Consider the following 26,237-nt stretch of genomic DNA (forward strand, 5'->3'; position numbering starts at 1 on the left):
ATGGTAAACAAACCCTTCTGAAGGAAAGCAGCGAGGCAGTGAGTAAAATTTGATGGCTATTGTGTGAACATATTTTCTGCCCTCACCAGTTGCCCCCTCTGTAGCCACGCTTACTTTCTCTCCTGAGGCTTGGATTGGCAGTTGCAATGACAGCAATGTGTTTAGGCCGCAATCGCACACTTCCAGATGACTGGCCCCAGACTTCAAGCAAAGCATGCATAAAATAAATGGCAATTAATGGAAGACTTCAGGTTGCTTGTACTTTTTACAGGAAAAAAAAAGTATTGCCCAAATCATAATTGGGTCATAGATATATTTAGTGAATATGATGTCAGTTATGTGGAAAATATTATTAGTAAATACACACATGCCTCCCCCTACAAACACTTCCTGGAGAGTAACACTAACATTGAAAATGATTATTGGAGCTTTAACATAGAATGATTCTCCCCCTTAATTCCTAACTTTCATTTGTAGCCTAGGCATGAAGAAATGAAATATGTCCAAAAACAGCGTGAAAAGCCAGTCTTCTTTTACTCAACATCTCCTATGAGAGGATCAGGAATAGTCATAAAGAGACATGTAAGCTAGAAAGATAGCAAATCAAATGCTTTTGCTTAAGGTATAGAACTGGTATGATTTCCTAAGTAGAAATTTTTGTGATTTTGTTCTATATAAAATTTTTTTACAGTCAAACCATGCATAACTTCTCAAATTCTCCTGACTACAAATCTATACGAAAAATACACTAGAAGTGCAATATAATGCCAAATGATAATGACAAATGCTTTTTCATCAAAATCTGTACAGCAAATCGATTGACAAATCTAACATATCTTGGTCCAGAACCATTTTAAATTGAGTATACTACAAGGTATGCCCAAAGGCAGTGTGCCTAGCATGTGCCTTTTTGTATGAGAAAATCAGTATACTTATTCTTCCTTTGCTTTACTGGAAGCTTTCCATCAGTTCAAGAAGTCTGTTCTTACCCACAGTCCGCAAGACCTGTGCCAAGGAGGAGAGTTACACTGTTAACTGTGAAGTGTCGTGGAGAGCAGTAAACATTTTTATTCTCAAATCAGGGCTCCATTTTCATAATGAATAGGCTTTAGAAAGAGTGCAATTTCTGAGTAGAATGCTGACATTTTATTTACAATTATTCCAAATATGTGATTTTGTTGTTTACTATTTTCCATGCTGGGGCTACTATTAGTCTAAATGTAACCTGTATTTTTTAAAAAATGGGATTTTCAAAAAAAAAAAAAAAAAAAATGGGATTTTCAAAGGTGTTTTCTCATCAGTCCTTTCACAGGCAAAGCAAGCCTTTTACAGATTCTACATATCCATGGCTATATGAAAATGTAGCCCACAAAAATATATCAAATTTTACATAACAGTGCCATAAGCATGTTATTGAATATGCTTGAAAGTTTGGTTCTCACTAGGCTTTGAAAAGTAGCTACTGAACATGTTTTCTTAATGAAACATGAATAAAATTCTCTCCCACACATTGGGTAGTGCTTTAACCACTACTGCATAATGTTTTATTCTCAGAGAAAAAATTTAAGTTAGTGAAATGTCAAATTGTATGAGAGAAGATAAATGATAATATGGTTGTGACTCTCCAACTATGGGAATTTTCCACAGGAGTAAATAGCAATCATTTTTTCTTTCACGTTGAAAGCAACATAATTAAAAATCATAGTCATTTTTGCCCCTTTTTATAGGTCAAACATCTTTATGGTATAACTGTGTTTGAAGACTACTTGTATGCAACCAATTCTGATAACTTCAATATCATACGGATAAACCGATTTAATGGCACTGATATTCATTCATTAATTAAAATGGAAAATGCTCGAGGAATCCGAATCTATCAAAAAAGAGCTCAACCAATAGGTAAGATGCAAGACTTCTTCATAGACTTCACAGTGGCAAAGTGAATGGGGATATGGTCCTTGTGCCTTTGTTTGGTGTTAAAGTGGTTGAGCCATAAATTCTCTGTTGTGATAGCAAAAATGTACATGTACATAAATTCTCTGTTGTGATAGCAAAAATGTCTGCATGATAAAATGGAATAGAGCTCCCTTCCCAAGTCTAAATGACAAATTGTTCAGTTGCTAGTGAATCGTTTCTACAACCACAGAATTAAAATGACGGCTAGATTTAGATTCAGGAAGGAACTTTCACTCTTGATGTATGTATACGGGAAACCCAGATGCCAAGACTTTAGGGAATTTTTTTATATCATTCTGGGAAACATTTCAAATTAGGTGATTTTCTTGCAGTATCTGTCTAGTTTTTATTGCAGTCACTGGGGTCTCTTGACCGAACGTCCAAATCATTCCTTAATATATGTTAAATAAAAAATAATTTTTAACGAGAAGGCTACAACATTTCTAAGTATTCCTCAAAAACGCTAACTACTTTGCATTGTAGGTTAGTGATGCTTGTTCATCAATACAGTTTAGGCTCAAACATATATAGAATAATGTAACATACAAAAACTACCACCCAAATGTCCATCATCTTCTTGTGCTTCAAATTAAAACAAATTTAGAATTATCTAACCATTAACATAAATTCAGCTTAGGCAATGTATTACCACATATACATATTGTGTTTACAGGAAGTTCAAATTTTGAATTCTGTAGGTAACCTTAATAGAGTTTTATATTAGGATTTATTAATTCACCAATTATTCATTGACCATTTACTATGTGCCAGGAACAATTCTATGTCCATTGAGAATATAGTTGTGAATAAAAAACAGACCAAAACATCATTGCCTTTATGAGATTTGCATTGTTGTAAAGAAGACATAATTTTAAAAAAACAAGTAAATTATTATTCTATTAGAAGATAGTAAGTGCTGTGGAAAAAGATAAAGTAGATGAGTGTCAGGAATGGGGGTAGTTTGCAATTTTATATTGAATGGTCAGAGGAAGTCCCATTGAGAAGATGAAATTGCATGAAGACTTTAAGTAATCAAAGGAGGAGAGAGGCAGGTAGAAAGACGAGCACACACAAAACCACGAGGAAGAGCATGCTTGGACTGTTCAGGGAGCAACAAGGAGACCCATAGGTCTGGAGCAGAGTAAAAAGAGGAAGAGAAGTAGGCAATTAAGCTGGAGAAATGAAGGAGGACCATAACAAGTAGGGCCCTGCGGACAGCTGTAAAAACCTTTGCTTATACTTTTAGTGAGACGGGGAGTCCTTAGGAAGCCTTAAGCAGAGGAGTCTCATGGTCTGACTGACTTTTTAAAGGAATCAGTATGGCTGCTATATTGACAATAGGCTGTCAGAGACAAGGGTGGAAAGTTAGAGATGATGGTGGATTGGACCAAGATGGTAGTAGTGAAGGTGGTGAAAAGTGGTTAGTTAGACTCAGAATATATTTGAAGGTATAGCCAACAGCATTTCTTAAAGGATTTGATGTGGGGTGTAAATTAAAAAAGAGGCAAGGATGATGGCAATTAGGCTGAGCAACTGGAATAACTGAGTTATTTTTGAAATTAAGGAAACTAAGTTTGGAGCAGACTGGGGGCAAAGAAAAAATATATAATTTTTACATGTTATTTTGAATTTCTGTCATAAATTCAGGTGGAGATTTCAAGGAGGTATTTGAATATATAAGTCTGGAGTCCAGGGGCAAGCCCAAGCTGGACATAGCAATTTGAGAGTCATTGGCATATAGGTGACATTTAAAGCCAGGAAAATGGATGTGGATCACCAAGGAAGTAACTATAGATGGAAAAGAAAAAAGTTCCAAATAAAGGACACTGGGACACTCTAACAATGAGAACTCAAAGACAGTAGGAAGAACCAAAAGAGGAGACTGAGAAGAAGCTTGTTAAATTCAATTGGCCATTGGATTTAGCAGCATGAAGCTCATAGGGATCTGACAAGAGCAGTTTGCGGTGAGGAGAATGTCTGGGTAGAAAGGATCTGGGAAAGATAGGAAGGAAAGAAATTGTAGAAAATGAGCGAGGATAACTTTGAAAAGTGTTGATATTAGGTGGGGCAGAGAAATGGGGAGCTAATTGAAGGATTGCTGTGGGAATTAAGGTTAAAATTAGGAGTTTTTACCCCCCAAGATGTGGAAATAATGGCACATTTGTATGCTGATGGGCATGATCCAATGCAGAGAGGGAAAATAATGAAGACAGTGAGAAAGTGGAGAGTTGCTAAGTAGGTAAGAGGAGATGTGATCTAGTATAGAAATGGGATGAGACTGGAAAATAAAAGCAACACTCTTGTGCAAAAAAATAAACTACATTTCAGTTATCTTTTCATTTAGAGAATGCAGAATACAAATAGAACATAGCACAGTTTTTGAAAGCACATAAGTTTTAATATTAAAAGAAAATTGTCACATTACTCATCACAATTCCAAGAAAGTCGTGATTGAAAAGAAAGATAATTACAGTAATGCATAAAATCTTACCGGTATTATTCCTACTACAGCATTTTCTCTTTGACCTTTCTTTTTCTCATCCTCTCCATACAATACTTTTCCTATTTTTGTTTCTTCTCCACCTTCTACACTCATAAAACATCCTTCTATTCCATAACCTCCACATGAAAACTCAGCCTTCTCCTTTTGACAATTATAGTCACACACACACACACACACACACACACACACACACAAAAAAAAAATTCATTTTGTGGAAGGGTTCTCTAAATGGTAATGGACTCAAAATTGAAGAAAAAAACTTATCTCAGCATTTCTCAATAAAGGTAATCACTGAGACACATTTATCTTAATTTAGGTGCCCATATAATAGATTATTTCAGAAGAAATCCTTTCTCTGCCTAACTGCCTAACCTAGGATATTTTAACAGTATTTTTTTTATATTTGCCAGAAAAGTGTATTTTTTAAAAGTACACTAAGCATGTACCAAAAAATCATGTTACTCTTATTTTGCTTACATGTAAACAGTTTAGGTTACTATAAAAGCACTTTATCTTCTCAGAATTTTTTTAAAAGGTAGACTTAGGAGGATTTTGGCAAATCCCTACCTTTTCTTTTTTGGGGTTTAAACTCTTTTCCAATTGATTATGATACAAAATATTTGGGTATATAGATTTTTGCTGGGATTCCCTCTTCTTGCACTGTCACAGTTTCAACATGCTGATGCACATAATTAGCTTGTCTTTGGAGAATTTCAAGCATGCTGTTTTTCATTTGTTGTAGTCAGAAGCCATGCATGTGAAGCGGATCCATACGGAATGCCAGGGGGATGTTCCCACATCTGTCTGCTCAGCAGTGGTTACAAAGCACGGACCTGTCGCTGCAGGACTGGCTTCAACTTGGGAAGTGATGGCAGGTCATGCAAAAGTATGTTATTGAAAATCAAACATTTGCCAGCAGCTAATGCTTCACAATAGGGTTCTTAGTATTAATGAGGAGCATCAGTGTCCATAATAACGTGAGACATCATCAGGCCAAATTTGCCTGTGAATGTGTACAAGCCATTTTTCTCAAAATCAGTATTTAGTTTGTTTGTTTGTTTGTTTTCTCTTTTGTATGTGTGTGATAATGCGAATGAGAAACCTAATTGGGCTGTAGAGTCACCAGATTTATGGATCTTTGGGAACCGTACTTCAGGGAAGATTTTTAGGAAGATCCTTTCCTTAATTCCCTAAAGAATGTTCATGGTCTAATGAGCCTGGATCGTTGGTTAACCAGATTTTCTCTTTTTTGAACCAAGATGCTGCCTCTAGTAATAGGTGTGTTTAGTCCAACAAAAATCCACATTAAGTAATAGTTCACTTTATCCAGCATTGGGGATGAAATTCATTTCATTATTTCACTTTCCAAGTAACTGGAGCTATACTAATTAAATATCAATCTCTTTAACAATTTTGTTAAAAAGTTATCTAGTAGTTAGACATATCTTTGCTTTATTTTTGAAATATGCTAGAATAACTTAACTGTTCTTTATTTAAATAAGCTAATAAATATTCTTCACACAGGACTTTTGTTAAGTTTAAATTTTTACACAAAAATTAATTAAGTTCTTTACTCAGGGTCTGCATAATCAGATGTAGTTTTAATGGCCCTCATAGAAATGGTGTCCATGTGGAAACTGTTGGTTTTTAGATGTCCCACAAATACCATAATTTTTTAAGATTGTGATGACTGCTTTTTACAGTGTATATTTTGTCTCGATTTATTTTTGTCTGTGCTCGCTCTCTGACCACTGTCCTGCCATCTCTTTTGCCTTCTTATCATATGCTTGCTGAGGACTGTGAAATGAGACCTCTAAATTTGTTATAATTTTAAGTCTAAGTGGTTAGAATTCATAGTGCAAGTACTTTTAAATTGAGAACCCAAGAGACTTAACTGTGATAAAATACATGCCTTTTAGTACTTTTTTTTATGTCCAGCTTTGTATCAAATGCTAGGAATGTAGAGACACCAGCTCTCATGTTCAAGAAATCCTCTGGATAATTGAAGGTTTAGTGTCAGAAGCCTCAAGATAGGGGTAGTTTTGTGTGCGTGTGTGTGTGTGTGTGTAACCAGCCTTTAAACTGCTCTGGTTACCACTTGGGAAGTGATGGCACGTCATGCAAAAATACAATCATGCACATTTACGCATACATATATACATGTGTGTGTATATATGTGTATGTACATTTATATATATGTACACATACATACACGCACACACACATATATATACACACACACACACACACACACATATGCACATATATACACACATACGTTTGGTGGAAAAACATAAGATCAGAGTTGCATAAGCTTCAATCATCCCTAATGTAGTGATCAAACAGGGTACATTTACATTTAAATTAACAGAAACAATTCTAGCTATTTTAAGCAGAAAGGATCAAACACAAATAGATAGGTACTTACAAAATCATTGAGAAGCCTGAAGCAGCAGCTTCTAGACTGGGTCTTGGGAACTTTCCTCAAAACCACCACAAACTAGCCTGGCTTAAGCTGGAACACCTACCATAATCAGAAGCTAGGGCATCGGGAAGCCGCAAATGGCAGACATGGTGTTTCAAAAACACACCATCTTAGCTGAGATCTAGAGATTAGGAAGTTTGCACCAAAACTATTAGCTCCAGAAATAATATGTCATACTGGAAAATAAAACAAAACAAAACACAGCACAACAAAAAGATACCCTCTTCCTTGTCTCTTGATATAGAGAAAGGAAGAAGACTGATGTAGAAAAATTCAGTTTCTCCATCAGATAAATACCAGCAGAAGCAACAAAAGGTGGTCTCATTTCTATATTCCAAACTCAAGCTAGTACATCTGACTTTAGGTACTTAAATCAAAACTAAAGCCATGGCTATATCGGTGTCTGTGAAATGTAGTTTTTAGTTTTCAATTGTCTATGGTATAGGAAAACACATTAGAAGAAACTTCAGGTAGTGAATGATTGAAAAAAGTGACTGAATAAAACAATGGGAAAAATAGTTACCATTCTTATTTAAAATATATATATACACATGCACACGTGCACATACACGCACATACATTAAACCAATGAAGTATTGTTCCAGGTTTATCAATTAAAGCATCAATTAAAAATACAAGCAAAAATAAATGTTAGCAAGAATAGATATGGTGAAACCAGCATTCTTATGCCTTGCTAATAGAACTGGAAATTGATACCACTATTAGAAAGACATTTGATAATAACATACAAAAGAGATAAAACTGATAACATCCTTTAACAAATTATCCCACTTTTGACTAAAGAAATCCATTGTAAATGTATGTATAATAACAAAAACCCAGAAGCAATCTAAATATCCTACAGTAGGTAAGTAGCTGACCATATTATGTTGCCTCTCTAGCAGGGAACATGATGCTGCCATTGAAAAGAATGTTTTGAAGACCTTTTAATGACACAACAAAGTACTGTTAAATTTTTAAAAGTTAAGTAGTAAAATGCATATCTAGGATCCCAATTTTTAAAAAAAACAAAAGTATCTATGCATATGATGTTGGTAGGAAATACTCAGGAATGTTAATTTTCAAATGAATCTACTTTTAAATAATGTAAGATAGTATCTTTAAAGAAAATAATGAGTAGGTAGACACTGAGAGGTTGTGAGGGTAATGAGAAAGAGGGATGTTAATATTCTTTACCCAGTAATTCCATTTCAGGAAATGTATACTAAGAGATATGGGAAAATGATTATCTCAGTGTTGTAATAATGGAAAGATAAAATCAACTGAGGAATGATTTGGCAAATTATCATATATTATGCTGATCATACTGAAGGAATGTAAGACAAAAATAATGGATCAGGGACTTCCCTGGTGGCGCAGTGGTTAAGAATCTGCCTGCCAGTGCAGGGGACCAGGGTTCGAGCCCTGGTCCGGGAAGATCCCACATGTGACGGAGCAACTAAGCCCGTGTGCCACAACTGTGGAATCGGCGCTCTAGAGCCCGCGAGCCACAACTACTGAGCCCACGTGCCACAACTACTGAAGCCTGCACGCCTAGAGCCTGTGCTCTGAAACAAGAGAAGCCACCACAGTGAGAAGCCCACGCACCACAACGAAGAGTAGCCCCTGCTCACAGCAACTAGAGAAAGCCCATGCACAGCAACGAAGACCCAACACAGCCAAAAAAAAAAAAAAAAAGAAAGAAAAGGATCAGCACAGAATATAATCTTAATGCTAAGATTTAGTAATAAAAGCAGAATACAAAACATATTCTCTTCTATATTAGTGTGCATTAGAAAAATAGCTAGATAAATTAAATTTGAAATAGTCACACCGAGGAATATAATACAGCAATGAAAATGAATGAATAATTACTACAACAACCATAGATGAATATAAAGCATGTAATAAGAATAAAATTAATTAATAGCACACATGCAATTCAAACACACAAAATTAAACAGTCTACTGTTGGGAAATACAAACAACATACGTGGCAAAACTTTAAAAAAATGCATGGTAAACACAATAACCATATTATTGTATATAACCAGAGATACTGGATGTCTCTGGGATGGAAGAGGGGTGGGTTTGGGGCATGTGCGTGCATTCTAATGTTCTGGAAATATTCTTAAGGTCTATGTTAGGTACATGAGATTTGTTTTATTTTTATTCTTTAAATATTAACATTTTATAAATATATATATTTAATATTCATTAACACTAATTTTAAAAGGAAATGAGAAAGAAAATATATAAAATGATTATATATTTTGCATTGAGGGTGTTGGGTTTATGAGTAATTACTTATTTTTTTTCCTCCAAATTTTATAATGTAATTATTTTAATTTACTAAGAATCTCACTATGGTATGGTTATCCAAATATAATAATCATATGTATCCTCAGTTTTCTTAATAAAACCTAGTATGTTTTCCTTTCTATATGAAGTATTCCTTTCAAAATTATGTATACTGAACTAAGTATGATGTGCCCTAGCAATACGAGAGCCTTGCATGTAGTTTCATGTAAAAGTCTGAAGGAGTTCATTCATTCTGTAGAAAAAGCTTCCTTGATTCTTGCATTTTAACCCAGGACACAGTTTTTTGTTTTGTTTAGTTTTTGATAAAGGCTGTGTCGTACATCAGAGTTACTGGCAGACAGCATCAACCTCTAACGTTCTAATTAAGATATGAAGAAAGAAGTGACACTGTAACTGGCATTTTATTTCAATTCTTAAAAAAAAAAAATCACGTTTATACAAACTATAATATATTTACATGCAAGTTATGTGACACTGTGTGATTCTTTTTGTTTGCTTCTGACAGTCTGTAGATGCAAACTCTGAGTAGGGAGGGGTGTTTTAAATATTCTGAAGTTTTTAGCACTGTCAAACATAATGAATGCTACAGTTTGTATCTACAGATAGATAGATTGTAATGAATTATAAAATTAAATGTGCCAGATGTTTTAATAAATGTCCATTTTACAGTTACAAGTTATCCAAGGATCTGTCATGTTTTTGCTATACAGTTAGAGGCAAAAGAATAATTAACTAAATATAACCTATTCACATAAGTAATTTCTGTTTTAATTAAAGTAACGCAATTAGCTGGCCTTCTTGCATCGAGATACATTTGGCATATTTTAGGGTTTAATTTTTGGTACTGAATGTTAAAAAATGTTAATTGTGCCAGTTAATTAAACAGTGGCATTATGCAGGGTAAAGAAGATTAGGCAGCATCGGTTGTTTATGTTTGTAATCTTTCTTCTGCAGGACCAAAGAATGAGTTGTTTCTCTTTTATGGGAAAGGACGCCCAGGAATTGTTAGAGGAATGGACTTGAATACCAAGATAGCTGATGAATACATGATCCCCATAGAAAATCTGGTAAACCCTCGTGCTTTAGATTTTCATGCAGAAACCAATTATATCTACTTTGCTGACACCACCAGTTTCCTAATTGGCCGGCAGAAGATAGATGGCACAGGGCGAGAAACCATCCTGAAAGACGGTAAGTGACAATGTGTATCAAACTGCCCAGAGACAAAACATTTATTTAAAAGGGTAAATCCAATGTACGTCAAACTAACCTTAACCAGAACCCAAGTTACTGTTGACTTTAAAATATTTGTGAATTTCTATTTCTTGAGTAACATTATTTCAACATGTTTTCCAAATACTAGCTTATTAAAACCTTCATTATAAAATTGAACTGGCAGTTGTCCACTACATTATAAGTATTACAGGAATTAAATTGAGCTATTAATCTACCTTCATGGAAAATGTAGACTTACAGTTATATGTTTACAGTGTTATATGGTAGAACATAAGATTTAACAGGACATTGGAACTTTTGTAATACTTGGTTCTCACTGGAATATTGGTCGTGTCACTCAAAGTTCATTTAAAAGATCAGTGTCCCCATTGTCCTCACGATTCTTGCATATTGTTTTTTATGTTATAAGATATTACAGTTGAGTTCTTTTTTTTTTTTTTTTTAAAGATTTATTGATTGATTGATTGATTGACTGATTGATTGCTATGTTGGGTCTTCGTTTCTGTGCGAGGGCTTTCTCTAGTTGCGGCAAGTGGGGGCCACTCTTCATCGCGGTGCGCGGGCCTCTCACTATCGCGGCCTCTCTTGTTGCGGAGCACAGGCTCCAGACGCGCAGGCTCAGTAGTTGTGGCTCACGGGCCTAGTTGCTCCGCGGCATGTGGGATCTTCCCAGACCAGGGCTCGAACCTGTGTCCCCTGCGTTGGCAGGCAGATTCTCAACCACTGCGCCACCAGGGAAGCCCTCCACTTGAGTTCCTTAGAGTCACCCTTGAAAAAATATCTGCAGAGAAACTTTGTTTATACCTATTTTTATTTACAAATACATATATGTTATTATATATAATATGTAAACATATATGCATATACTTTATTAAAATCAGTGAGTTTCATAAATTACTTGGCTTAGAACAACTGATCAATAATGAAATAGTATAACTTTGGTATAAGTGCAAAGCATCTTTAATAATCAAGCAAACTGAATCTTCGACTGCCTGCTAGTCACCTTTAGGCGACTTACTAATGATTCTGGCCCTCAGTTTCCTCATATATACAGTTTGCTTACTTCTCAAATATTTTAAAAATCCTTGATTTAGGGACATTAATTGTATGCTTATTATATGAAGGACACTGTGCTAGCTATCATAAAAAAAATGTTAGGAAACAGCTATTTGGAGATAATATAAACTCCCCCAAAATATTGGGTTGGCTAAAAAGTTCGTTTGGTTAGTGAATACGTTGTTCAATAAAGGTCTTGGTGAAGATGAAAAATGTGTCTTTTATTTTTACTTAAAACCAAATGAACTTTTTGGCCAACCCAATATAAAGGCTCTGCAGCATTTAATTTAATAAGTTCAAAGCTGGCCCAGAGAAATACATGATTAATGGAGAATGTCTGTGTAATAAGAATACACAGCAAGGCAGAGGTGTCTTTATCTGGGGATTCTCAGAGAACTGTTTTGTGAAGGAGGTAGTATTTGGGCTAGATCTTAAAGAAAGAATGTTAAAGGGGAGGGGAGTATACTTCAGCACCAGGAATTCCATGAGAAAAAAACCAAAACAAACAAAACACCAAAAAGCACATGCTCCAGAAAGAGGGCGAGAGGAACATTAAGTGGGTCCCTACTGGAGGTTTAGTTTACAGGTAATCATGACAGAGGAGCTGTGGATCCCGAAAGGTAGTGAAATTCAAGGTCTTAAATGTGAGGTGAAGGGGCTTGGATAAAATCCTGAAGGGGTAAGAGGAAATGCTTTTGAGCCAAAGAGTAATGTGAATAAAAAGATATTTTAGGAGAATCAATCTGGTGGTGGAATACAGAGTGAATCAGAGGGAGGAAGAAGAGAAAATAAAAGTAGAGAAATGGACTAAAATTATTTACAGCATGAGTGGTAATGCATGATGGTCTCTCCTGTCTTTTAGAGGGATTGGGGACAGCATGAGAAGATTATTCATTCAACTCAGGTTCACTTTAAATCAAACTTTAATGATAAAAATACACCTTCCACAAGCGACAAATGAAGTGCTAAAATGAAAAATATCCCTGCTTTTGTCTCTTTTTATAGTTTACTGATTAAGGCAATATAAATCCACCATGACTTAGCCACCTAAGGAGTGTCTAATTAGAGTCAAGAGTTTTACTTTAAATTGCCTGAGGCAGAGGCTGTCTGCCTACTTTTCTCTGTAATTCAATAACAAATAATAGGAACTTGACAATTTTAGAAGGACAACGAACTTGCATATTCTAAGTAGATGCATTTGGATTGCTCTAATTTTGACCTAGACTGACATGTAATATAGAGGATTCTTGGGCTCTTCTCAAAAAGTGTCAGTTCCTGTGCCGTGACTGAATGTTCCAGCTAATAATCCTAACTTTGATAACCATACCTAATCAGTGACATTGGGGTTCTTTGCATTTTACCACAGCAACAGAGGTCAATTCTAATGGCCACTTGACTGCCAGGCACATCTGTACAGTGTTGCTTTGGCAGTAGGAAGGTTCTGAAAACGTTTTGTCAATTTTTACACCTGAAATATATTTAACATTTTGATTATCCTTTACAAGGGACAGCTTAATGTCTTTTTATTAGTTTATCTTGCTTCTTACCAGCAAGGAGAATAATAATACACATTATGCCGTGAGATTTACATGTCAAAACAGAACTTATATTTGGCAAATGACAATTCGTGATTCTTGGGATCAGAAGAATTAAGTTCTATGTATATTCACTCATTTAACTAGACTACCGACTAACCTGAAGACTGAGAGGTAATGCTTCGTTTGACAAATGATTTTGCAAGCTTAGCAGAAATTCTGAGTCTTAGATAAATTTGTATAGTTTGAAGTAGAAGGCTTAACGATTTTGCTGTTTTTACGTGAAACATAAATATCTTGAACATATTCTTTACAAGCTCAGATCCTTTTTATATAGAAAAAAACAGCATTTAAAAAAAAGACCCATCTCTATTCATTCTTTTTGTTTTCTCTCTTAGAGTTTTATTGCAAACTTCCTAAATGTGATATATCTCATAATCTTTGTGTAATATTGTGGGCTAAAATGGTACATAAATAAATAAGAAAGGAAAATTGCCCATTTGAAGTACTTACCTATTTCTCAATAATTATGGAAAATATCTATGAAATGAAGACATATTAGTGACTTAATAAAAATAGACTTTTATAAGGACAAAACATTTACCAGTCTTTATTGTGTTTTACTCTTCAGAATTTTTTGCCAAAATTTCTGGTAAAATTTATACTCTTGATTTCTTTTAATTAATTACTTGATTTATTTATTTGTCCAGTCAATAAATATTCATTGAATGCCTTCCCTGAGCCAGGTGCTATTTTAGGTGATGGGAATGCTGCAGTAAATAGGACAAAGCTTCATATTTAGTTTACATCCAAATAGTGAAAAATAGATAATAGACAAATAAACACATAAATGAACAAGATCATGATAAGTGCTCTAAAGAAATAAATGAAGATGTCAACAGCAAGCAAAAATAGACTAAGTGGCTAGTCATTCTGTTACCAAATTAGGTCTTATGATCCCCTACTTGAAGCCTAGCCTGGCCGAGCTCCTGCCTCAGGGGGAAGGAAGGTTCTTTTTTTCTTTTTTTCTGTTTGGGTTTGCACAGCCAAAAATGAAACCAAAGTTGAGATTGAAGCAGCACAATCATTATTCAATGGCCGGAGAATGGAGAAGTGGGATCTTAATCGCAAATCAACTTCTTGCCCAGGGGACTGACAATTAAGGCAAGATTTTAAGGGCAAGGCTAATGAGGGGGAAGTGTATGCATTGGTCGTCTGGGAATAGGCGGGTTCTTCCTGGAACTGGGGTGTCACCTCTTTTCTGTCCTTGTATGGTCCTCTGGCATCTGGGTTGGAAGCAGGTTGAACCATCATGGGCAGACAGACAGGGGTCTTACTATTACAGTGAGATGGTAATGAGGTGCAGGGCGATATTTGTCCCACTTTTGAAGTTGAACCAGCTTGCACCAGTTTTCTTATAGTGAGACTCTTGTTCCTGTGCTGTGAACACAGCTAGAGGATATGGTTAGCTGTGGTTTTCTGCAAATTTACCTGGAGGGAGGGCCACGGGTATGATTCTGGGGCAATAGCCTTGGTAACAATTCTTGCAGATATAATTGTTACACTCTCTAAGAGGACAAGATAGTTGTTCTTTATAAGATTGTATTCATGTTTAGATTCTTGAATGTCTTGTCCAAGATTCATTTTTCATGGCAGAATGAATTATAATTTCCAGCAGAAAGGAAAAAATACAAAAATGATAACTTAGTATTCAATTTATTATTGCATATATTCTATTAGTGCAGTACTTGGTTTTAAGCTGTATAAGTTAATTATACTGAGATACATATATCCAACTAGAAGGTATGTTAAAATATCTTTCACATTGTTTCATATCTTTAAAGTATTAAAAACAAACACTCAAAGCATTTTTCCTGAGTTTGAAAGTTATTAATGCCTGCAGCTGTAACAGAAAAACGGTAGTTTCAATAGATCCCATCATTAAACTGCAGACTTGAGGTCACCAAATTTGGGGTAATTTGTAACAGTAGCCACAGGAACTAATGCAAAGCATGTGCTCTGAACCACTTTGCTATATTGACCTTATGTATTTCTTTTTTTTTTTTTAATTAATTAATTATTTATTTTTGGCTGCATTGGGTCTTCATTGTTGCCTGTGGGCTTTTCTCTAGTTACTTCAAGCGGGGGCTACTCTGCATTGCGGTGCACAGGCTTCTCATTGTGGTGGCTTCGCTTGTTGCAGTGCATGGGCTTCAGTAGTTGTGGCACACAGGCTCAGTAGTTGTGGCTCGCGGGCTCTAGAGTGCAGGCTCAGTAGTTGTGGTACACGGGCTCAGTTGCTCCGTGGCATGTGGGATCTTCCTGGACCAGGGCTCAAACCTGTGTCCCCTGCACAGGCAGGCGGCTTCTTAACAACTGCACCACCAGGGAACCCCTGACCTTATATACTTCTTAAGATGGGTTCTACTTGATTGAGATCTGGAGTAAGTACACATTTCCACACCTCAGAGTCTTCCTTTAACTGAATATACTTACAGGATCCATGAAGTTAGAGAACAATGAATAACTTTGGGCAGCGTGGAAGAGACGCTCTCTGTTTTGGTATGAATAGAACTGTAGCCAGGTGTTAGGGAGGCAGTCTCTGACAAACATATCTTCCAAATGACATGTTTAAAGGTTATCTGTTGACATATTATCAAAGTATCAAAGGGTAGTGCCATATGTATGTGATTGCCTGTCCAGCATCTGAAGAGTCAAACCCTATTCTTCAGCTCAGTTCTATCCAATTTTCTGTTGAAATGTATGGTATTATACCTGGGCCATGAATTATTATTTGATAATTCATCATTGTTATACCACTACCACCACCACGTACACGCACATACACAACCACCGACTTAAGACACACTTCAGAACTCCAGAAATATTCCCAGACCTCTATTTTAACCAGGGCTAGTGTGGCCACTCAAAACAGGTTATAGGGTGCAATCTGTTCCCAGATGACACCTACCTGAGAGTAAGACTATAATTTTCTGTATCTGGAGATCACCATTTGTTCTTGGATTTCAATGAACTTCACCATTCTATAATTCTCTAGGAATTTCTAGTGTCTCATAAAGATCGAGTGTTACAGTTGATGAAACAAACCTGTTGAGATATCATTAATAAATTATGTTAGAAAGTTCCCATGAACGTTAAATAGTCATTATGCCTTGCAAAACATTTTAAAATTAAGAACAAGCCTTTACTCTCTGCTGTTAGATTGCAGGTGAATATCAATCTCATTTTTTCTGACTTTAGTCCTGACTTTTTCATAAAGAAAAATTCTGAGGGATGTAGACTCTGACCAACCATTAAAGGAAATAATGAACACATTTGTCAGTCATGAGACATTTCTTAATTAAAACTGTTAAGAAGAGATTTGCAAACATTTGCAACTTTTGAGAATCTAATGGTTATTGTTGTCCTGCTGAGTAGCAAGGTTATAGCCTATTTGTACATAACTGACTCTTGCTGACTATCAATAAGATGTTTTCCCAGAATGCGCAGGAGATTGGAGTCCTGAAAACATTGGTTCAATTTCATGTTTAGTTTATATATATTTCTCATAATTTCTGATGTTTCTCAGGAAGTATATGAGATATTGGAAAAAAACTTTAAGCCAATATATGTGTTTTTGTCAGAAAAGTTGACATGGGTATGAAGAGATTGAAATCTAGGTTCTAAAATATATTAAGTCATAAAAAATGGAATTGGCCATGTTGCTAATAGGTTATAGTAAACATGGAAGAAAAGATATCTTTCCCTTTATTTGTTTCCACCTAACATAGGCATATACACACATGCACAAGCATGGACAAATACAGCATACTACACACACACACACACACACACACACGCACACACACACACACACACACACACACATACACACACACGAGTTCAGAATAGCCCTAGAAGTTTCTATAAAGAAGTCTATTATCTTGTAAATGTTTAATTACTGGTAAGGTCAAAAGATAGAATGTGAAAATATTTGGTAATCTCCAAAGTACCAATTGAAGTATTATTACAGATATGATTGTTACATCAATAAATATTCTGATCAGTAAAATTTGGGGGCACTTTAAATAAATTTCCAGTTTTACCATGAATTTTAAAAAAAGAAATACATTCAACCTAATTGCTTAATTATTCTCAGCATTATGTAATCTTTGTTACTTCAGAAATCACTTGGGAATCCTCTGTTAACCTAAGACTAATATTCTAATCACTGACTGTAATTGTACTTTTGTTTAAGTTAATGCAAATTTCTGATGAAAAAGAAAAGTTTAATAAATCAGTCTTGGCAGACTTTACTATGGGGGCTCTAAAATAGGAAATGCTAGCTCAAATTGAGGGGACAGTTAATATCCACAATGCCAGCTGAGCAAGTTCCCTTGAAACTAGCCATTATGAGAGGATTTTAGGGGGTGATAATCGTCATTGTCTGTAGAACACGTATGTCAAATAATGTGACTCTGCCCCATCTAAAGTGAAGTTTTATTTTTGCCTTTCATTGACTATTAAAATTTATTCAGTAGAGTGAATACTCTTACCCCATAGCAAAACTTGGTCAAATCCCAATCCTTTCTGCTAACAACGAGGCAGCAGCCAGACCTCTCGGTCATGTTAAGTCAGAAACACAGACTCAATTTGGGAATGCCCACTCCACTATATATACATATGTCACAATTCTAAATTCAGTGTATCATCAAATCTTCCCTGCTCCCCACCTGTATTGTCTTCTGGCTAGAAAAAAAGGAAAGGAGGGCATATTTGGTTCATTCTTTCTCTGTCCTGCATTTATTTTCCTTGCCACCCCTCCCAGCTTGCTAGTTAGTTTCCAATGCCCACTCAGCTCTCAACATTGGTAGGAAGAGGTGAGAGGGTAAGATTGGTTAGGAGTGATACGGAGATAGCAAAGGTCCTATGTGAACTGGTTCCATTATAAACTGACCTCTCTCTGAGACTGCCAGATCCTTAAAATCACTCTTGGGGTGTGTATATGTGGTGTGTCTGTCTGTGTGTGTGCACGTGCAAGCTGTTTGGAGGTTGTCTGCTAGATCCCTCTGATTACACTTCCCGTGGCCAGAGTGCATGAAACTCTATGCCTGTGACTCTGCATCCTTGAATAACGGGTTCCCGTCCATCTTCTGATTGTTTGAGTCTCTGTCACCAGCCAGATTGCACACATCCCTAGGCCAACATATGCTCCTGTGTGGTCCACATATAGTCCCCCAAATTATCTGTAAACCTTCTGCCCCAATAAACTCTGCGAGTGCAGATACAGTGCAAATCAACCCCCACTAAGTATTCTGCTACCGGAGTCCACTTGAGCTTTTTCAGGTGTGAGACTTTCTCAGGTGTGAGTTTTGCACATGTGGAAAAACCAACAATTCAAAGGTCTCTTAGAGGCCCCATAGAAAGCTCCATCACTAGAGTTGAGGTAAAAAGTACCCTTCCATTCTCTCTTTTCTACCACCTTGGGGGATTGACGGGTGGGGGCTAGAGACTAACAGAACAGCAGCATCACTCTCCAAAGAAATCTCCTAAAACCCTCCCCTGTTTACATTATGTTCCCTTTACCCCATTGATCTGGTTGAGGTGTCTAAGGGTTATGGAAACAATTGTGATCTAGTTGATTGTAAAATATGAGGACTTTTTTCTTTTCTCACACTCACTTTGATTTTTTTTTTTTTTTATCATTTTGTCTTCTAATCAAAGCTTTAATTTTAACATCCCATTACAAATATCACAGTGAGTTAACTGTTGCTCCTGATTCTGCAAGAGTGATTAACCAAACTGCGGGATGTCCTAACAGTCATTAGGCAGTGGTCCAAATGACACCTGGAAAGGAGATATAAGAAAAACAACAGTAAGACTATTTTGAAAATTCACTTAAAGACAGCAACAGATAGTATTTTCACCCATCTTTATATTCCTAGTTTTTAAAATTATCTGATTTTACTATCACCTAGATTCTTAGTTTTTCCTTTAAACTTTAAAATCGTGATTTTGCAAGGCTTAGAATTGAGACTTTACAAATTAAGAAGTGTAAACAACAACATAAAATCACATACAAAAAGCTCTCAAGAGGTTCATGATGGTGCCATCACTGGGCATGAGGTGAACGAGCATCTCTCATACTCTTTTCTTTCCTCCAATTTTAATTATCCAATTGTAATAACTCAGATGTCACCTTTGCCTATATTCATGATCGTAAGGAAAACTAGATGTGACATATTTTCTAAAATTTTGTGTTTCAGTGAACAGTATCATCTGACCTAATTTTCTGTACAAATTCTTCAGAATGACAAAATATATGAAGGTTGTACCTACAAATTAAAATTATTTCCAATTCCAGACTGACACTAGCTCTCAAGATGGATGAAAAGATTGCTTATTCACAATGCATCACAAGTCCTAAAATTGTTCCTATTAATCAGTTCCCATTGCTTACACTATTTTACCTTATGCCCCAAAGAAAATTATGTTACTTTTGGATACATGTCATGATTTGTGAATTGTGCATGTTGGTTTATGGGGGGTGTGCTCTAGCCGTGGGAACCTATAGCACCTGGCCAGGAGGAGTATATACATCCCATACCTGCTCCATCATAGATTGATTTTATGACAACCTTTGCTAGATACAATTAAGTGCAAAAATCTGAGATTAAATGTCAGTCATATTTGTTATTTGGTATCATGTTGATAAAAATCTTTAAGAAATTAATCTTTTTATTTTTTGTTTTCCTAAACTAATGACTGAACTAACTGGTATTTTTGTTGTTGTTGTTCGATCCAAAAATGGCTGCAAAATTTACTCTAAACATTTGTATTTTTCTCCTGATAAACTCTAGTTGTGTTTATAATTGTATTTTTAAAAATAAGGTTTATTACCGCATAATTTATATATGGCAAAATTCACCTTTTTTAAGTGAACAATTCAATATCTCCAGTTGAACAACCACCACCACAGTTAAGTTGGAATGTTCCTGTCACCCCAGAAAGTTCCCTTAGTTTCTAACAACCACTGATCTGATTTCTATTCTGATCTATTTTTCTACAGTTTTACTTTTTCTGAAATGTCAGAAAAATTTAATCCTAAAATGTATAGCCTTTGAGTTTGATTTGCTTTACTTAGATGTCTTTGAGATTTTTCCATGTTGTTGAGTGTATCAGACATTCATTTGTTTTTCACAGTGGGTCGTATTATGGTGCATGGATGCACCACAGAACTTTTATTCTTTTACCAGTTGATGTTCAAATGGGTTGTTTCAAGTTTGGTCAATTTTGAAGAAACCTGTCATAAACACTTGCATATAGTACATTATATGGACATGTGTTTTCATTTCTGAAAGTGGATTACCTACCAGTATGGTAAGTGTATGCATAACTTTATAAGAAACTGTCAAACTCTTCAATCTGTTCAAAATGTTTTTCAAAGTGACTGGATCATTTTGCTTTCCCCACATCAAGGTTTCAGTTGGTCTGCTTTTTCTCCAGCACATAGTATTATTGGTCTTTTTTTCATTTGAGCCATTCTGATAAGTGTATGTTGATAACTCAGTGTTTAAATCTGAAGGTCTCCATATCAAGGTCATCTTAAGGTCTGATTTTATTTACATTTTACCTCTTTGGTTGACCAGTTTATCTCAATGGGTTGTTTGTCTTTTGCTTTCTGTATGACTCTTAATTTCAAATAATTTATGTAGGAAAACCTTAGAAACTTAAATAAGTAAAATGTAGGCCAGGAACATAGGTACATTTCTTCTGTCAGTGTGTTAGTGTGAAGAGCTTGATCAATCTATTCAGTAATTTCACTGGGTTTGGATTTTGTTCTTATTATAGTTACCTTTAGTAAACCAAACCTTTCAGATCCTTCAGTGATGGGCTGATTCTACCTTATGCTTAATAAGTATCCTGGAGTGTGCCTGCTCATTCTTTAGCTTTCAATAATCCCTGCATGGCTGCCTCACTGAGGGGTCTCTCTCCACACTCTTGCCCTTTCCTTAATTGTGACCTGTTAATAAGTGGGAGGCTCATGGTGGTAGACAAGGCATTCTCCATTCTCTTGTCTGGTCTTTGGTCTTATTTAGATTCTGTGGTTCTGGGCTTTGGAGATGGGTCTTTCCATGCATCTCTTCCCTTGTCAGCCAATATCTGCCATGTGTCTGTGGGAGGTCTTGGGCAGGAGATAATCTTTTGCTCCATGCCCCAAGGTAGCAAATATCTGTTGTTGTTGTTTTTTGTTGTTGTTGTTGTTGTTTTTGGTATCAATTCAGAATTCTGGTCCAAGCATCTTTATTGTACCCACTCTAGGCGCAAACAGCTTTGCTTGTACTCTTCCCTCAGTGTCACCGTACCTTTGTTTTGGACCATTGACAGTAATTTCTTACCCTTCTCCAAGCATTACTCTAGAGTTGCTTGTTGTAAGTAGCAAACTTGTGGTGGGACCAGGGGTGTTTCTCTCAGGGTCACAAGGCTTTGGCTTCTACCCCTCCCTCAATGGCTGCTTATCTCTGCAGCTCACCTTCCCTTTGGAGAAGGGAGGATTTCCTGCCCTTTTTTTTAGTGGCAAATGAATTTATTTTCTGTACCTCCCTCACAGGCAGTGGATCTTTGTCTTGCTTCTGGGAGTGGGGTGGTCTCCTTCCCCTTCCTCAGTGATTTAAGGGATTTCTTTGTATGACAGAAAAGTCTAGGGAATAGGCTGGGTTTTATGTCTGTGAAGCACACAGGGCTAGCTCTCAGTTCTCTTTCTATGCCTTCGATATTTCTCTTGTGAACTCAGTGAAAGAAATCCTTTGTGTCACGGTTTCCCAAGAATTCTAACGTATCACATTAATTCACACTTGGTTTTTAAAATTCTTTGCCATTTTAACTTTTTTAAAAGACTACGTTTATGTCAGTTGCCTCTTCCTCCTATGCTCTGGCAAAGGTAACAACAATTAATGTGACCCGTTTTTACTGGAAGAGGCCTGTCACTCTGGATTTCTTTTCATTGTGTTTCCTTGGGATCCCAGCTTTTATTTGGACTCAACAGAAGTTGTAATCGTGTAGATTATTGGTCTTTCTCTCATTGTTATGTGTTTCAATATTCTTTTGCGGGTTTGTGCATCCTAAGTGAGGCCTAATTCTTCATGTCTATAATTCATTAATACAAATGGGAATTTGAAGAATAAGATAAATATTTTTAAAAACTGCTTTTTCTTCCTTCACCTTAGCATTAGAATCAATTTTTAAAAGTAGCCGAGTTCTGCTTATGAATAAATGTCAATCCCCTGTGATGCTTTTAAACATCAGCAGTTTACACATAAAGACATTTCATTTGATACAAAAATATTTAAGTGTTTTTTACTTTCAATAAGCTCATTTTGTATTACATTTTAACTAAAAATAAATAAATGAAGTAGTGATGGGGGTTTTCACTTTGCAAAAAGAAAAATTGGTTAATGCATTACATTATCAGAAGAAAAATCTGTTACTATTAAAGAGATGGTACAGGATGATATGATTAAGGGTTATCTCAAAATCTGATTCTTATTTATTGCTAAGATTTCTAGTCATATACCTATATAAAACATTATTTAATTGCCAAAGATGCCAGATAGTAGGTGAAGTGTTCAGTAAAAATGTAACTGTCATTCTGAAAGAGTTTTCATTCAATTTGAATGCATCTGTCAGATTACAAAGGGGACAAAGGACTAAGTATAGGAATTAGCAAACAGTTCACCCTGACTTTGCCCTCTATATCCAAGAAAAAAACAATCACTCAAAAATATTTTTTAATAGAGTAAATTGATACCAGCACTGCGAAATTGAAGAGTATATCATCAGTGATCAGAGATGATGGGAATTTCTTAGCTAGAGTGCAGATTTTACCACATTGACTAGACCGTGAGAAACCATAACCTAAAATATCCTAGGTGTAAACTTCAAATATAAGAATTGAAAAGTAGAACCTTATGGTCCTCATAAAAACTGAAAGAAATGAAAAAAAAAAAAAAGGTCTTAAGATGATCTTTAGAGCAATTTAATAATTAAGCAAACTAAAAATAATAGGTCCAGATCAATCTACTCCCCCCGGCATTAATTATACCCCTCAAAAGCACACACAAAGAATGGATTGGGGTGTGTTTATTCATTTAACAGAAAATAATACTGGATAGCAGTTAAAGATGCATGAAGTAATGGCCCCAGGCCATACAACCAGCTGTGTGAAGAGATGGCCCTGACCACCAGGAGGGCTTCAGCACTCACATGATATCAGGCATCACAACCAGCCATGGCACGGGCCTGCCCCACCTACCAGTGCACTAGCAACACAAGGCAGGGCCTCACAGACAAACAGGGTTGGGCCAGCACCCCCATCAACATGCCCACAGTAGTCCGGACTGCCACAGCAGAAAGGTACATTCAGCTCACATAGGGGTCACCCCGGGAGCATATAGTCTGGTGACCAGAGGAAAGTGTGCTGTTAGACCCCATAAGATATATCCTATATAAGGCCACCTCTCCAAGATTGGAAGATATAATGAACCTACTTAATACATAGAAATAAGCACAGAGAATTAAGCAACATGAGGAAAAAGAGGAATATGTTCCAAGTGAAGGAACAAGACAAAACATAAGAAAAAAATTAAACAAAACAGAGATAAGCAATCTACCCAATAAATAATTCAAGGTAATGAGTATAAACATGCTCACCAAATTAAGAAGAATGGATGAACAGAGTGAGAATTTCAACAGTTAGAAAATATAATAAAGAAATAATCTAAGCTGAAGAATACAGTAACTGAATTAAAAAAAAAATCATTAGAAGGAATCAATTAGATGATACAGAAGAACAGATCAGCAATCTAGAAGACAGAATAGTGGAAATCACATGAGCCAAACAGAAAAAGAAAAAAAGAATAAAAAATGAAGATAGTTTAAGAAAACTGTAGGCAATATCAAGCATACCAAAATTCACATATAGGGGACCCAGAAGGAGAAGAGACAGGGAAAAGGGCAGAAAACGTATCTGAAGAAATAGTAGCTGAAAATTTCCCTAATCTGGCAAAGAAACCAGACATCCAGGTCAATGAAGCACAAAGAGTCCAAAACAGGATCAAACCATGGAGACTCACACCAAGATTCATTACAATTAAAATATCAAAAAATTAAAGATAAAGAGAGAGTCTTAAAAATAAGAGAAAAGCAAGTAGTTACATATAGGAAACTCCCATAAGACCATCAAATGACTTTTCTGTAGAAACTTTGAAGGCAAGAAGGGAATGGCACAATATATTTAAAGTACTGAAAGGAAAAAAAACCCTGCAACCGAGAATACCCAGCAAGGTTATCATTCAGAATTAAAGGAGAGAGAAAGAATTTTAGAGACAAGCAAAAGCTAAAAGAGTTTATCACCACTAAACCAGCCTTATGAGAAATGTTAAAGGGACTTCTCTAAGCAGAAAAGAAAAGGTCATATCTAGGAATAAGAAAATTATGAAAGAAAAAAATCTCACTGGTAAAGACAGGAAAGTTAGTGGATCTATAATTTATAAATTTAGTAAGAAGGTTAAAAGACAAAAGTAGTAAAATCATATATAACTACAATAAGTAGTTAAGTGATACACAAAATAAAAAGATGTAAAATATAATGTAAAAAACTTAAAATGTGGGTGGGGGAGTAAAAATGTAGGGTTGTTTGAATGTGTTTGAGCTTAAGAGATAATCAACCTACTATATATATATAATATATATATATAATAAGTATATATATATATGATGTTATATATGAACATCCCCACCTACCAAAAACCGGTAATAGATACACCAAAAATAAAGAGAAAGGAATCCAAACATAGCACTAAAGATGACCATCAAATCACAAGGGAAGAGAGCAAGAGAAGAAGAAAGGAGCAAAGAAAAACTACAAAACAACTAGAAAACAGTTTTTAAAATGTAAATAAGTACATACCTATCAATAATTACTTTAAATGTAAATGGGCTAAATGCTCCAATCAAAAGACAGAATGGCTACAAAAACAATACCCACATATGTGCTGCCTACAAGAAACTCACTTCAGATCTAAAGGCACACACAGACTGAAAGCTGAGGGATGGAAAAAAATAATCCACGCAAATGGAAACAAAAAAGAAAACCAGGGTAGCAATACATTTATAAGAAAAAATGACTTTAAAATGAAGACCGTAACAAGAGACAAAGAAGGCCATTACATAATGATAAAAGAATCAATCCAACAAGAAGATATAGCAATTATAAATATATATGCAAGCAACATCGGAACACCTAAATACATAAAGCAAATAATAAATATAAAGGGAGAAATTGACAGCAATATAATAATAGTAAGGGCCTTTAACACTTCACTTATTTCAATGGATACATCATCCCCACAGAAAATTAATAGGGAAACACTGGCCTTAATGACACATTAGCCAATAAAGTCAGTTAATACATATAGCATATTTCATTCAGAAACAGCAGAATACACATTCTTTTCAAGTGCACATGGAACATTATTTAGGGTAGACTATATGATAAGCCATAAAACAAGTCTCAATGAATTTAAGAAGACTGAAATCATATCACACTTCTTTTTCAACCACAAGGATATGAGACTAGAAATTAACTTCAAGAAAAAACTAAAAAAAATGCAAGCACATGGATTCTAAACAACATGCTACTGAACAACCAATGGGTCATTGAAGAAATCAAAGAGGAAATAACAAAATACCTGAAGACAAATTAAAATGGAAACTCAGTGACCCAAATCCATGGAAAGCAGCAAAGGCAATTCTAATTCTAAGAGGGAAATTTATAGCAATACAGGCTTACCTCAGGAAACAAGAAAAATCTCAAATGAAAAATCTAATTTACACCTAAATGAAGTAAGAAAAAAGAACAAACAAAACCCAAAGTTAGTAGAAAAAAGAAATAATAAGGATCAGAATTCAAATAAAGGAAATAAAGACGAAGAAAACAGTAGAAAAGATTGATGAAACTAAGAGGTGGTTCTTTGAAAAAAGAAACAACATTGTTAACCTTTAGCCACCTGGTTCATCAAGAAAAAAGAGAGGGCTCAAATAAAATCAGAAATGGAAGAAGAGAAGTTAACAACACCGTAGAAAT

The 26,237-nt window shown here is 35.6% G+C and overlaps 1 protein-coding gene across 1 annotated transcript in view; it reads left to right on the top strand.

Moving 5' to 3' along the window:
- LRP1B (LDL receptor related protein 1B) overlaps positions 1-26,237 on the top strand; it is a 1,676,205-nt gene that overhangs the window by 846,554 nt on the left and 803,414 nt on the right. The window contains exons 10-12 of the mRNA XM_068543688.1: positions 1,728-1,899; positions 5,202-5,345; positions 10,221-10,457. Of these exons, the coding sequence (XP_068399789.1) occupies positions 1,728-1,899; positions 5,202-5,345; positions 10,221-10,457 (553 nt within the window). The remainder of the gene's footprint in view (positions 1-1,727; positions 1,900-5,201; positions 5,346-10,220; positions 10,458-26,237) is intronic.

The sequence above is a fragment of the Eschrichtius robustus genome, chromosome 5 (genome assembly GCF_028021215.1).
Source record: "Eschrichtius robustus isolate mEscRob2 chromosome 5, mEscRob2.pri, whole genome shotgun sequence".
Classification (NCBI taxonomy): Eukaryota; Metazoa; Chordata; class Mammalia; order Artiodactyla; family Eschrichtiidae; genus Eschrichtius; species Eschrichtius robustus.